The sequence below is a fragment of the Vanessa atalanta genome, chromosome 8 (assembly GCF_905147765.1).
Source record: "Vanessa atalanta chromosome 8, ilVanAtal1.2, whole genome shotgun sequence".
Classification (NCBI taxonomy): domain Eukaryota; kingdom Metazoa; phylum Arthropoda; class Insecta; order Lepidoptera; family Nymphalidae; genus Vanessa; species Vanessa atalanta.
Window position 1 is genome coordinate 13,379,856 of NC_061878.1, and position 10,258 is coordinate 13,390,113.

Sequence of the window (10,258 nt, forward strand, 5' to 3'; positions counted from 1 at the left end):
GTTAGCTTTATCTATATGTACATAAAATATAAATTTGCCCAGAGTAAACACGTGTTTATGATATACTTGATATGGAAGAAATGTTTTCTCGATACTTCTGTGGCTCATTTATTGGAATATAAGATTAAAATAACATTTTACTTAATATTTAAGCACTGTTTTAACTGTTCTTTTGTATCATCTGGAGATGTTACTACGTGGCCAATTGTCCGTGGGTCATTGTAGATTTCATGGTCGTTACCCCCAGCCATGACCTTGTCACCAAAGAAGTGAATCTCACTGAAGTTTTCGTTTTCTATATGCTGAAGACAGTAAGTTTTGTCCCAACCTGTAGGATAAACATCGACACTGATTTGCCCTCCGAGAGCAAATTTCAATTTCGTGTCAAATTCATTTTGAAGTGCTTCCACAAATTTTGCTCTTATGTTGTGTTCTAAATCATATCTAGAGAACTCTTCTCTCTCTGCCTGACTACAAGATCGGCCAACGGGGCAAATATTTATCATACTCGAACGAAACTCTACAAAATTTCCTCTCTTGGCTGGAAGCTGGAGCTTGGACATATAACCTAAAGCGAAATTAATGACCCTTTGAAGTGTTTCCTCGCCAATATAGTTCAATATACTTTGTGTACTTTTTAATTCTCCTTGTCTGTATTGCATCACCCCATTTTCACAGAATACGTAGTCGAATTGGTTCGTCGCATCTTCCCCGCCCATTTGCTCCACAATTTTAACGTAATCGGAACCACTGACGAGTCCGATTGAAACCCTTGGTTTTACTTTTTCTATTAAAAAACTTTTTAAGTCATCTGTTATAATCTGCCGGGGTTTCGTCAAAGTTCCGTCGACGTCGAATAAATATAAAACACTTTGTCGGCTAGTCATGATTACTTTTTATGTATTTTTATAAACTGCACGTCGTAATTTAAATTTTGGAGCCAAACTAGACCCGGTCAATATTAAAAACACCGGCAGCGCCCGTTAACCCGTACACGCACAGTGCTAAAGTTGCCAACAAACACTGACACGTCAGTTGTCAGGCTAAGCGGCCGACACTCGACAGAAATATTGACATGGCAGGTTCACCGGGCGCTGTTATCGCAATATTGTTATGTATAATATCTGCCGAAACAGTGTTATCTAATAAAGCCCGTAATGTTCTCGTATTACTCGGTAAGTCATAAATCGCTTTAATCCAGTACACATTATTTCATTCAAAGAAAACAGTTTTCTAGGTACAAGTACAGTTAGGTAAACAATATCTATAATTTAATTTATTTTGTCTAGATTTTCAATTCGTTTCTACTTATCAACATCGTTCATATTAAATAAAAATACACATTTGCAATTATTTTAAAGCTTATTTTGTTTAGTTAACTAAATTTTACTTAACATTTAAACTTTTTGACAATTTTTACAGTAAACTTGACCTTTTATTAAGATTAAAATGTATCTAATTTAAATTTTATTTATAATAGCGGATGATGGAGGATTCGAACTCGGTGTGTATCGAAATAAGATTTGCCAAACACCAAACATAGATGCACTAGCGCGACGCAGCCTCATCTTTAATAATGCTTTTTCTTCCGTTAGCAGTTGCTCGCCCAGGTATGTTTAATTATATGTAAAATTTTGAACTATATCAGAGTAATACACAGAAAATTGCTAATGTCAGAACATATTTGTTAAATTTAGTATATACTTTGTAAACATGCTCATGGTATTTGTTACATTAATAAGTAAATACAATTTACATTAATATAAAATTTGCTTCTTTCTTAATTAGTCGAGCTGCACTTTTAACTGGTACGCCAAGTCATCAAAATGGCATGTACGGGTTGCATCATGGAGTACATCATTTCAATTCCTTCGATAATGTTACAAGTTTGCCAAAAATATTGCGGGAAAATGGAATCTACACAGGTAATTTTATTTTATACTACATTTATTTCTTAGAAAGGCGCGAACAGCATCAAGAATATTGTAAAGAAAAATAAAGGTACAAAAGATGTGCTTATCAATATCAAAATCCTTTAAAACAATATAATTTGAATGATCATTATTTTGGAGGCTTTATTTGCCTCAGTTAGTCTGACGGATTAGTAAAATATTACTTACATATTTCAGGTATAATTGGTAAGAAGCATGTTGGGCCCCAGAGTGTATATCAATTTGACTTCGAGCAGACGGAAGAAAACAACCACATCAATCAAGTAGGCCGTAACATTACGCATATGAAACTGCTCGCAAGAAAATTCCTCGAAGAAGCCAATAAGCAAAACAAGTAATATATTTTTGATGGATAACTTACTTAAAATATTGCTGTTAACAAGGCCTAATATTTGCCTAAGTTGAGAGGAGAGAATATTTTGTATTGCTATGGTAAACCTATAAGATATCAAAAATTGTACACCTTTTAAACTAAATTTTACTATAATCATGATAGGCCCTTCTTCCTGTACGTTGGATTCCATGATCCGCATCGCTGTGGACATAGCGAGCCTCAGTGGGGACCTTTCTGCGAACGATTCGGCTCGGGTGAGCCTGGCGCTGGACTGATCCCAGACTGGAAGCCCTGGTACTACCAGTGGGATGAGGTGCAGCTGCCGTACCATGTTCAAGTAAATATACCTTTCATAACTTTAGGCACTGCTATGTAAATTAAAAGCCTTTCTATTTTATATTATCTAATGACTCATAACAATTTCAATGAGAAATAGATATATACAAAAGTCTCTGTGAAATTTATATATTCATAATTTTGTTTGATAAATATTTGTGCATACAAAGTTTACATTACTAAAATGTGTATAAGATAAAATTATAATGTTAAGGATACTGAAGCTGCGCGAAGGGATATTGCAGCACAGTACACAACTATGTCAAGACTTGATCAAGGTAACTCCTCAATCCAAAATAAATAATTATAAATAATTTATTTAGAATATACACCGTTACAAAGGTCGACCTAAATAAATCAGTCATAGCATGGGGAACTCGAGAAATTAAAAAAATATATATATGAATTTTATGAAAGTATTTATACATTGTACATTACAGGTGTTGCTCTCATGCTCAAAGAAATAGAAACAGCGGGACACAAGGACGACACACTGGTCGTGTATACATCTGATAATGGAATTCCCTTCCCATCCGGTCGAACAAACTTCTATGACCCCGGCCTTCGAGAACCTCTAATTATTTCGTCACCTGAACCTAATGCTAGGAAAAATGAAGTGTCTGGTGCTATGGTCAGCTTGCTGGACATCATGCCCACTGTGCTGGACTGGTTTGGAATTAAAAGAGAACAGGAAATGAGCAATGACATATGGGGTGATGACCAGCCAAAAAGCTTACTGCCGGTCTTAGAAAAGGGTAAAATATTCTTAGATTAGCAATTAATTCGATAAATAATTAAACAATCTGTAAATTCTGGGCTCCAAGGGTACAGACTCCCTTCGAAGAGAAGGTTTAAAGAGTATTTCACCGTGCGGTTTGATGGATACACATGCAAGTTTCCTAAATGTTTTTCTTTACCATCGAGCACGAAATGTATTAGTAAATACATGAAAATTCAGTGGTGCTTGCCTGGGTTTGAGCCTGAAATCATAGGTGATAAATAGATAGAGGCACGCTTTCTACCCACTGGGCCATGTCGTCTCACAAAATAAGTAAACGTAAAATAAGAGATTTAATTATTTTTTTATCTAGAAATGTGTGAATTTACTTTTAACTAATATCTATTTGCAGAGCCGCCACATTCAGATAAAGAAGCAATATTTGCATCACAAACACATCACGAGATTACCATGTACTATCCGATGCGAGCCGTGCGCACGCGTCGTTACAAACTTATTCATAATCTGAACTACGGAATGCCCTTCCCAATAGATCAAGATTTATATGTCTCCCCTACTTTCCAGGTACTTTACATTGTTTTATTTAATTAAATATCTTTGTTCTTTCGCTTTTTTAAAAATACAATAGAGTTTGAATTTTATGCAAATTATATACCAATTCTAATGAGAACTCCAGGATTTTACATACTTATTTAAAAGATAAGGGTGAAAAAAATAAAACGAGTGTTTCATATGTTTTCTAGGATATCCTTAATCGTACCCGCAGTAAGCAGCAGCTGCCGTGGTACAAAACGCTCAAGCAGTATTACTACCGATCACAGTGGGAACTATATGATTTGAAAAGTGATCCCGAGGAGATCAATAATTTACATGGTAATGTAATTAGGTATACACTACATTGCAATAAGTGAAATACACATAATTTACATCACAATAAAATAAACCTACGCCAATAAAAAAATAATAACTCTGTTAATCTTATCTCTTTTTATATATAAATTTAAAAAGTTACCGATAATTACTTTCAATTCTGTAACGACGCAAAAATTATGTAGATAATAACTTGAAACATTTTATTAGTATTTATAATATAATATAGTATTTATGAATACTGAAGTAGACACTTATGTGATTAACTGTACTTAATAAATACCAATGGATAGGTAAACCGTCACTGGAGGAAGTCGAATCAACTTTGCGCGAACGTCTTCACGAATGGCAGCGCTCCACTCGCGACCCGTGGCTGTGCTCGCCCGACGCCGTGCTGGAGCGCGACGACAGCAGCGCCGTGTGCCGCTCGCTCGACAACGGCCTCTCGCACTACCATCCGAGGTAGTCGGCACTGATCTTTTGTTGAGATTTGTTAAATAATGTCGAGTCCTCTTCTTACAATTGACGTGACATTGACGTGTTTAATTAAACACACGCTAAACGACCTATAAAGGGCCGACGAAGTTTTTTTAATATAATTAATGATTAAAAATGTTATTACTAATTTTCACAGAAACAACGTGTGCAAATATATAGTTAAGCAATTTCATATAAAGTTTAAAAAACTGAACCTCATAAACAAAGGAATAAAATATAGAATTTGTAAGTCGAAAGCGGAACTTAAGTTTATTTACAGAAACAAGTGAATGTTAGGACGTATTTGATATATATTTTTTTCCTTCTCAAGACTATACAATATTCCAATGACAAATAGATCTCTGCCAATGATGTCAATTCGAGATTAAACTTTTTTATTTACCATAAAGCTGTAATTTTCCAATTTAAGGTAAATATATAAATATCTATATTCTATACATAAGATCGTAAACGGACTGCGGAGTGTTTAGAATTAACGCGAGAGCTGATCGCTATGCCATGTTAAGTGTCGTCAAAGGCACAAAAACTAACATATCGGTAGCTAGTTTACACATAGTTATTGTTATAATTATGAAATATGAACCAATTCTAATAAAATTAAATAAGTAGTTGAAATTGAGTAGGAACACATTACTTTTTAGAGTTAAGTACTTGTGAATCTCTTTATAAAACGATACATCGTTAACTTTATTAGTATCAATAGATTGTCTTTAATACTGATGTTAAAATTTATTATAATATTTAAATATTTAGAAATGTATTGTTATTTATTTTAAAAATTATCTTGCCTTCAACTATCAAATTTAAAAAAATACAGGGATAATAATTGATAGAAACGTGTTTTATTTTTGATTACTATATTTTAATATTCCTTTCACAGTAATAAACATACATATGTATATCATGTATATTTTATAATAAATAATAAATAAATTACTAAACCTTAACAATTATCAAGCAAATTTAATGTCATGAAACATTTTAAATGCAATACATATCAGTCAATACTTTCCTTTCACCTGACAGTCACAATTTTAGTCTATAAATAATAAAATAGGAAACACACATTTTTTTTAAACAAACAAATTACAATAAATAAAGCAGCATTAAGTACTTAAAAAGATAAATATCACAGAAATTCTACCTAAAGATTAAAAATTAACATAATAATCCTCTTAACAGCTAGTGATAGGTTGTTCCAAGCTTGTTTTACTAGGAAATGTATTTGATATTATTTGATATATTATTACTTTGGTTACTGAAATGAATGTGATTGAGTCTAAGGTTCTACACTGATCAGACAACATTGTCGTCTGCCACTCTTTTTGTCACAAAAATGACAAAAAATATTTACATGAACTATGAAAATAATTGATTCATAGTCTCATGTTATACAAAATACATACACAGAGAGATTATTTATCTTCTAAGAAAGGTTTATCACTCTAAGTCCATCAGCTCTTCCAAAGACATGGTTATGTTTTGGTCGATAACAAAAATATGCTCCATCATATTGTCCGCCTTCACTGTCTGAAATATAAACATCAAATTGTATTAATGCGGATAGAGCTTTACTATGTACTTTTGTCTTTTCATGTTTTGTTGTTTATTTTTAATTCTTTCTGTAACAGCAGCACTTGATATCAATTCATTAATAAGATTGTGCTAGGATTGTGTTCATGGAGTTGGGATTCATAAAGTATAATCCATACCACTAGGTAGCTGGTATTCAACAAATAAATTTGTCACTTACCAACATTCCTATACGGTCAAGTTGCTTAGATTTTATTATAAGTCCTCTTATATAAATATGGAGGTAAGTGTACAACGCAAACACAAACACTATCATGGCACAGATCTTCAATGTACCAGTCCAGCTGTTTGACATTTTGTCCTAGAATAGAATATTTTATTTGCACAACACTATAATTTATTAAAAAAATATATTCAACAATAACAAATAAAAGTTCTTCCTTGAGGATGAAGCCATTAACTAAGATCAACATAAAGGGTCATATAAATAAATAATGTACAATTATATTATGAATAATTAATTAATTTATAAGTACAATACATCTTCAGATATAAACTTACTGGTTTGATAATGATCACTTCAACTTCATCCACTGAAGCCGCCATTCGGACCGAGTTTATTGGACTGTTAACAATTAAAAACTATTTTCTAATTTATTTTCTAAGTCCCTCCTTAAGTATTAGCGTTTAATTATTGACGAATACAATCGCAGCGCTGTTTTCCGAATAAAATGCAATGTATTGATTTTGTGAGACTATGGTCATCTTTATGGAAGATTTAACTATGGATTGAATAAAACTCATTTTTAAGGATTCATTAGTAAATAATTAATTTATTTTTTTTAAATAAAAGCGGTGTATTAACCACTTAAAATATAACAGAGAATTGAAATTTCTATCATATTTTAATTTAAAATAAAATATTACAAAAGTACGGGTACTGGTACTAGTGAAAGATAAAAAAGCAAAAAGCGTGAAATTACTGTTTTCCTTGTAGAAACAAGTGCTAGAAGTTAGAATAATTAAATACTATGCATTAGTTATGTAGTAGTGTTAGTTTAATATCATTTCAAATTATACGATTGAAAAAATTATCTTCAAGGTCGAAAATCTAAATATTGTCCTCAATGTATTGCGACCCTTATTGTTAAATTGCTTACCTAAAAATCTTGAAAGAGTCTAATTAAACTGAATTGAATTTTATATCATAAGAGCTAGAAATCATACTTTAATTGTATCGAGAAATAAATAAAATTCTGCACGGTTTTTATGAAAGTCCTTAAACTAAAGTTTATATTTGGCGGCGAGCACATACCAAATTCATTTCATGCAGTGAAGCAAGATATTTTTCATTTTCTGCTTAATTAAACTACGGCAATTAAGTCAGATCCTTCGCGCTAGGTGAAAAATAAAAGTTAAGGTGTATAACAAAAAAGATTGATAATTAAATAGAACAATGGTATTGTCAATTTCTTATTCACATTTCACACAAATTTGGAAATTTATAAGCATCTTATAATCTGTCAAAATAAAAGCTTGACACAACTTTTTGTTGAACCATCTGTATTACTATTGTACACTTGTTTTGTGACTTTTGAATGAATTAACTCAAGTTGACACTTGACAGACGACATTGTGAAAATAAGTGCGAGGAAATATTTCAAAGTAAATAGAATAAGTATTGTTGGATTTTTTTAGAATCTTTTATCTCATATTGTAAATATGACATAACATTTATTCATAATAAGAAATATAAAATTGTCATACAAATTATTTTTATCAGCATTTATAATACTTACTGAATCTAGAAATAAAAATATTGTTTAGTAAGGTTATATACAAATTATTATTATTGTTGTTTCAGTTTAATTTTCTGAGGAACGATGGCGACGAATTTTGTCAAATATTCTCAACTTATAAATAACTCAACGAAATACGCACAACGGATGAAAAGGTTATCGAACAGAATATTCAGCGAAGTCGCGATTCCGACCAACTCTAGGTCAATGAAAGTGGTTAAAATTTTCTCAGCCAGGCCACTGCATAGCAACGAGGAGATCATTCACTACTACCCTAGACATGTGGAGACTCACGCATTGATGCTAAAACTGCGCGAATACGGTTTATTCCGCGATGAACATCAAGACTTCAAAGAAGAGATGAAGAGACTTCGAGAGTTGCGTGGCAAGGTTAAAGTTTGGAAAAGAAAACTAAATCAGGAACAAAAAGAGTCTTAGTGTGTGTGCTGTATTAATTTATTGTAGGCTTTTAAGTCACGACAATTGTTTTGCGATAACCCAATTTAAATGAGATCATTCAGAACTTTTTGCTGTTCCATATTCAATGTGAATAATGTAAATAAAACTTCGGTTTATGAAACACATTACATACTATATTAATAGAATAAAACTAATTAGGTGAGTTATACATATGTAGTTTCCTTGTTGTTATTATTTTTAAGATTTCTGTATGGAATTTTATTACCTCTGCTCTTACCAGTAAAGAATATAACGAACAAAAATAATACTATAAAGGAAGTAGACGGTAACACTACAGTCACCAGAAACATTCTCATTGGTGTTGAGTACATTTTATGATAGCTTCTTTTATAACCCCATGTTGTTTTGATCTGTATAGCTTCAGTAAAATTAATATTTTTCAACCAATCATCCAGCCTGTTAAAAATACATAGAAAAAAGGTTACAGTAATTTATATTGTAAATTGATAATTTAACATTTGATTAGTTTTTATGTACATAAATTAGGACTCTAGAAGCATGGAATTTGAAATGAAAATTTTGGAAATAAGCAAGAAGTAATTACTTATTGATTATATTGCCACTGATAGTACGATTGTCGATAAGCTCTGTGGAGGTGATCGGCCAGGCCAGTTGAAGCAATGCCAGGTCCTGCTCCGGGTACATTGGATGCTTGTAAAACGCAACTAAGTGATGTGTGCATGAGTCACCGGTTGCTATCGATGATTGAGTATTAATATCTGTGCGCAGAAGCATTAAGGATTTGAAATACTAGAGAGCAATGTTCCTTGGTTATAGGATAGCTTATGTAGGTACACTATCAGTATTGATGATGTCCAGCGCACTGCCATGCGGTCGTTTTCGGAGGACACAAATCTTCTCTTTTTTGCCTTGACCTGACCTGTGTGTGAAATCCGTAACAAATATTTGATAGCAACAGTTGCTTTGCTCTAACAGTAATAACCCCACTGGGATTTGAATAATAGCTGCGAGATAATCTAACCAATAAATAAATTATTTATTACGTAAAAAAGGTAATTATTGTTTACTATTGATGATGTCCATAACGTAACATCCCGTACAATAAAGGGGGTATGCGTTTTTCGTTAATCGTTTGACGTTAACGAGAATATTTCCTTAGTAGTCTAGATGGCGTTAGGTTCGCATATTGTACCTTAAAAACGTTAGGTCAATAAATAAAAAACATCCATCTCACTTATGAAGGGTTGGAATCTCGCCTATACAAGTTTTTTCACGATGTTTTCATTAACCACGAAATGAATTTTAATCAAATAAACCACATGAAAATTCTCCCTCCCACGTAGGAGTTAAACAATCGTGATTTTTCTTTAAGCTTAATAAAAAGCAATAAATTTTGAGAGATTGTAACACAAACTTTGACTACAGTCGACAACCCCTTTCTTCACGTAAATAGAAGCAAAAGGATAAGGGAGAACACAGGAAGCCTGTGTGAGCACCCAGCGCTGCTTCCACACGAGGCCTGCACACGCGCGCGCGTCGCGTCCCTGCACGCATGCCGTCACACGGTTCGCCACGAGGGCCTTGTACAGGCTCGCGAACATTTCCTCGGCGATGCAAACGTTTATCGTCAAATAGAGACACAACAGTTTGAAAAACATGGTTATTCAGTAGTTTTACTAGTTAAAATTAACCGCCGAAAATGGATACTGAACTGTCAAACATCTTGTTTTTTAATTTATTAAGTTTGGCTTGTTAT

General features: G+C 32.8%; 5 protein-coding genes across 7 annotated transcripts; 2 read left to right on the forward strand and 3 right to left on the reverse strand.

The window, feature by feature from the left end:
- Positions 1-74: 74 nt before the first annotated feature.
- Positions 75-1,074, reverse strand: LOC125065596 (phosphomannomutase). Its single transcript, XM_047673300.1, has one exon. The coding sequence runs from the start codon at positions 885-887 to the stop codon at positions 138-140; it is 750 nt and encodes a 249-aa protein (XP_047529256.1). The 5' UTR covers positions 888-1,074; the 3' UTR covers positions 75-137.
- LOC125065594 (N-sulphoglucosamine sulphohydrolase) lies at positions 1,003-5,467 on the forward strand. The gene is made up of 10 exons (XM_047673298.1): positions 1,003-1,175; positions 1,481-1,610; positions 1,789-1,925; positions 2,130-2,286; positions 2,449-2,623; positions 2,837-2,900; positions 3,063-3,377; positions 3,753-3,925; positions 4,105-4,234; positions 4,525-5,467. The coding sequence occupies exons 1-10, from the start codon at positions 1,076-1,078 to the stop codon at positions 4,695-4,697; spliced, it is 1,554 nt and encodes a 517-aa protein (XP_047529254.1). The 5' UTR covers positions 1,003-1,075; the 3' UTR covers positions 4,698-5,467.
- Positions 5,468-5,569: 102 nt separating this feature from the next.
- LOC125065793 lies at positions 5,570-7,195 on the reverse strand. Its single transcript, XM_047673618.1, has 3 exons — positions 6,824-7,195; positions 6,483-6,623; positions 5,570-6,259 (listed from the first exon to the last, which is right to left on the reverse strand). Exons 1-3 carry the CDS (start codon positions 6,866-6,868, stop codon positions 6,170-6,172), a joined length of 276 nt encoding a protein of 91 aa, XP_047529574.1. The 5' UTR covers positions 6,869-7,195; the 3' UTR covers positions 5,570-6,169.
- A 638-nt stretch (positions 7,196-7,833) lies between these two features.
- Positions 7,834-8,689, forward strand: LOC125065735 (28S ribosomal protein S33, mitochondrial). Of its 3 annotated transcripts, none has more exons than XM_047673522.1 (2): positions 7,834-7,927; positions 8,127-8,689. In XM_047673522.1, exon 2 carries the CDS (start codon positions 8,146-8,148, stop codon positions 8,497-8,499), a length of 354 nt encoding a protein of 117 aa, XP_047529478.1. In that variant the 5' UTR covers positions 7,834-7,927; positions 8,127-8,145; the 3' UTR covers positions 8,500-8,689. The 3 variants fall into 3 exon arrangements, with proteins under 3 accessions (XP_047529478.1, XP_047529479.1, XP_047529480.1); XM_047673523.1 differs by having other exon boundaries at positions 7,884-7,940; XM_047673524.1 differs by having other exon boundaries at positions 7,923-7,978.
- On the reverse strand, positions 8,685-10,170 carry LOC125065957. The gene is made up of 3 exons (XM_047673816.1): positions 9,917-10,170; positions 9,086-9,260; positions 8,685-8,937 (listed from the first exon to the last, which is right to left on the reverse strand). Exons 1-3 carry the CDS (start codon positions 10,158-10,160, stop codon positions 8,685-8,687), a joined length of 672 nt encoding a protein of 223 aa, XP_047529772.1. The 5' UTR covers positions 10,161-10,170.
- Positions 10,171-10,258: the final 88 nt, after the last annotated feature.

Bases quoted from the DNA above. Each gene is read 5' to 3' on its own strand.
- LOC125065793 (XM_047673618.1), bottom strand. From the start codon at position 6,868: ATGGCGGCTTCAGTGGATGAAGTTGAAGTGATCATTATCAAACCA. The intron at 6,624-6,823 runs GTAAGTTTATAT...ATTCTATTCTAG, and splicing joins AAGTGATCATTATCAAACCA to GACAAAATGTCAAACAGCTG. The intron at 6,260-6,482 runs GTAAGTGACAAA...TTTATATTTCAG, and splicing joins TTGACCGTATAGGAATGTTG to ACAGTGAAGGCGGACAATAT.
- LOC125065957 (XM_047673816.1), bottom strand. From the start codon at position 10,160: ATGTTTTTCAAACTGTTGTGTCTCTATTTGACGATAAACGTTTGCATC. The intron at 9,261-9,916 runs GTTTGTGTTACA...TTCTGCGCACAG, and splicing joins GGTTGTCGACTGTAGTCAAA to ATATTAATACTCAATCATCG. The intron at 8,938-9,085 runs GTAATTACTTCT...TATTTTTAACAG, and splicing joins AGTGGCAATATAATCAATAA to GCTGGATGATTGGTTGAAAA.
- LOC125065596 (XM_047673300.1), bottom strand. From the start codon at position 887: ATGACTAGCCGACAAAGTGTTTTATATTTATTCGACGTCGACGGAACT.
- LOC125065594 (XM_047673298.1), top strand. From the start codon at position 1,076: ATGGCAGGTTCACCGGGCGCTGTTATCGCAATATTGTTATGTATAATA. The intron at 1,176-1,480 runs GTAAGTCATAAA...TATTTATAATAG, and splicing joins TAATGTTCTCGTATTACTCG to CGGATGATGGAGGATTCGAA. The intron at 1,926-2,129 runs GTAATTTTATTT...TACATATTTCAG, and splicing joins GGAAAATGGAATCTACACAG to GTATAATTGGTAAGAAGCAT.
- LOC125065735 (XM_047673522.1), top strand. From the start codon at position 8,146: ATGGCGACGAATTTTGTCAAATATTCTCAACTTATAAATAACTCAACG.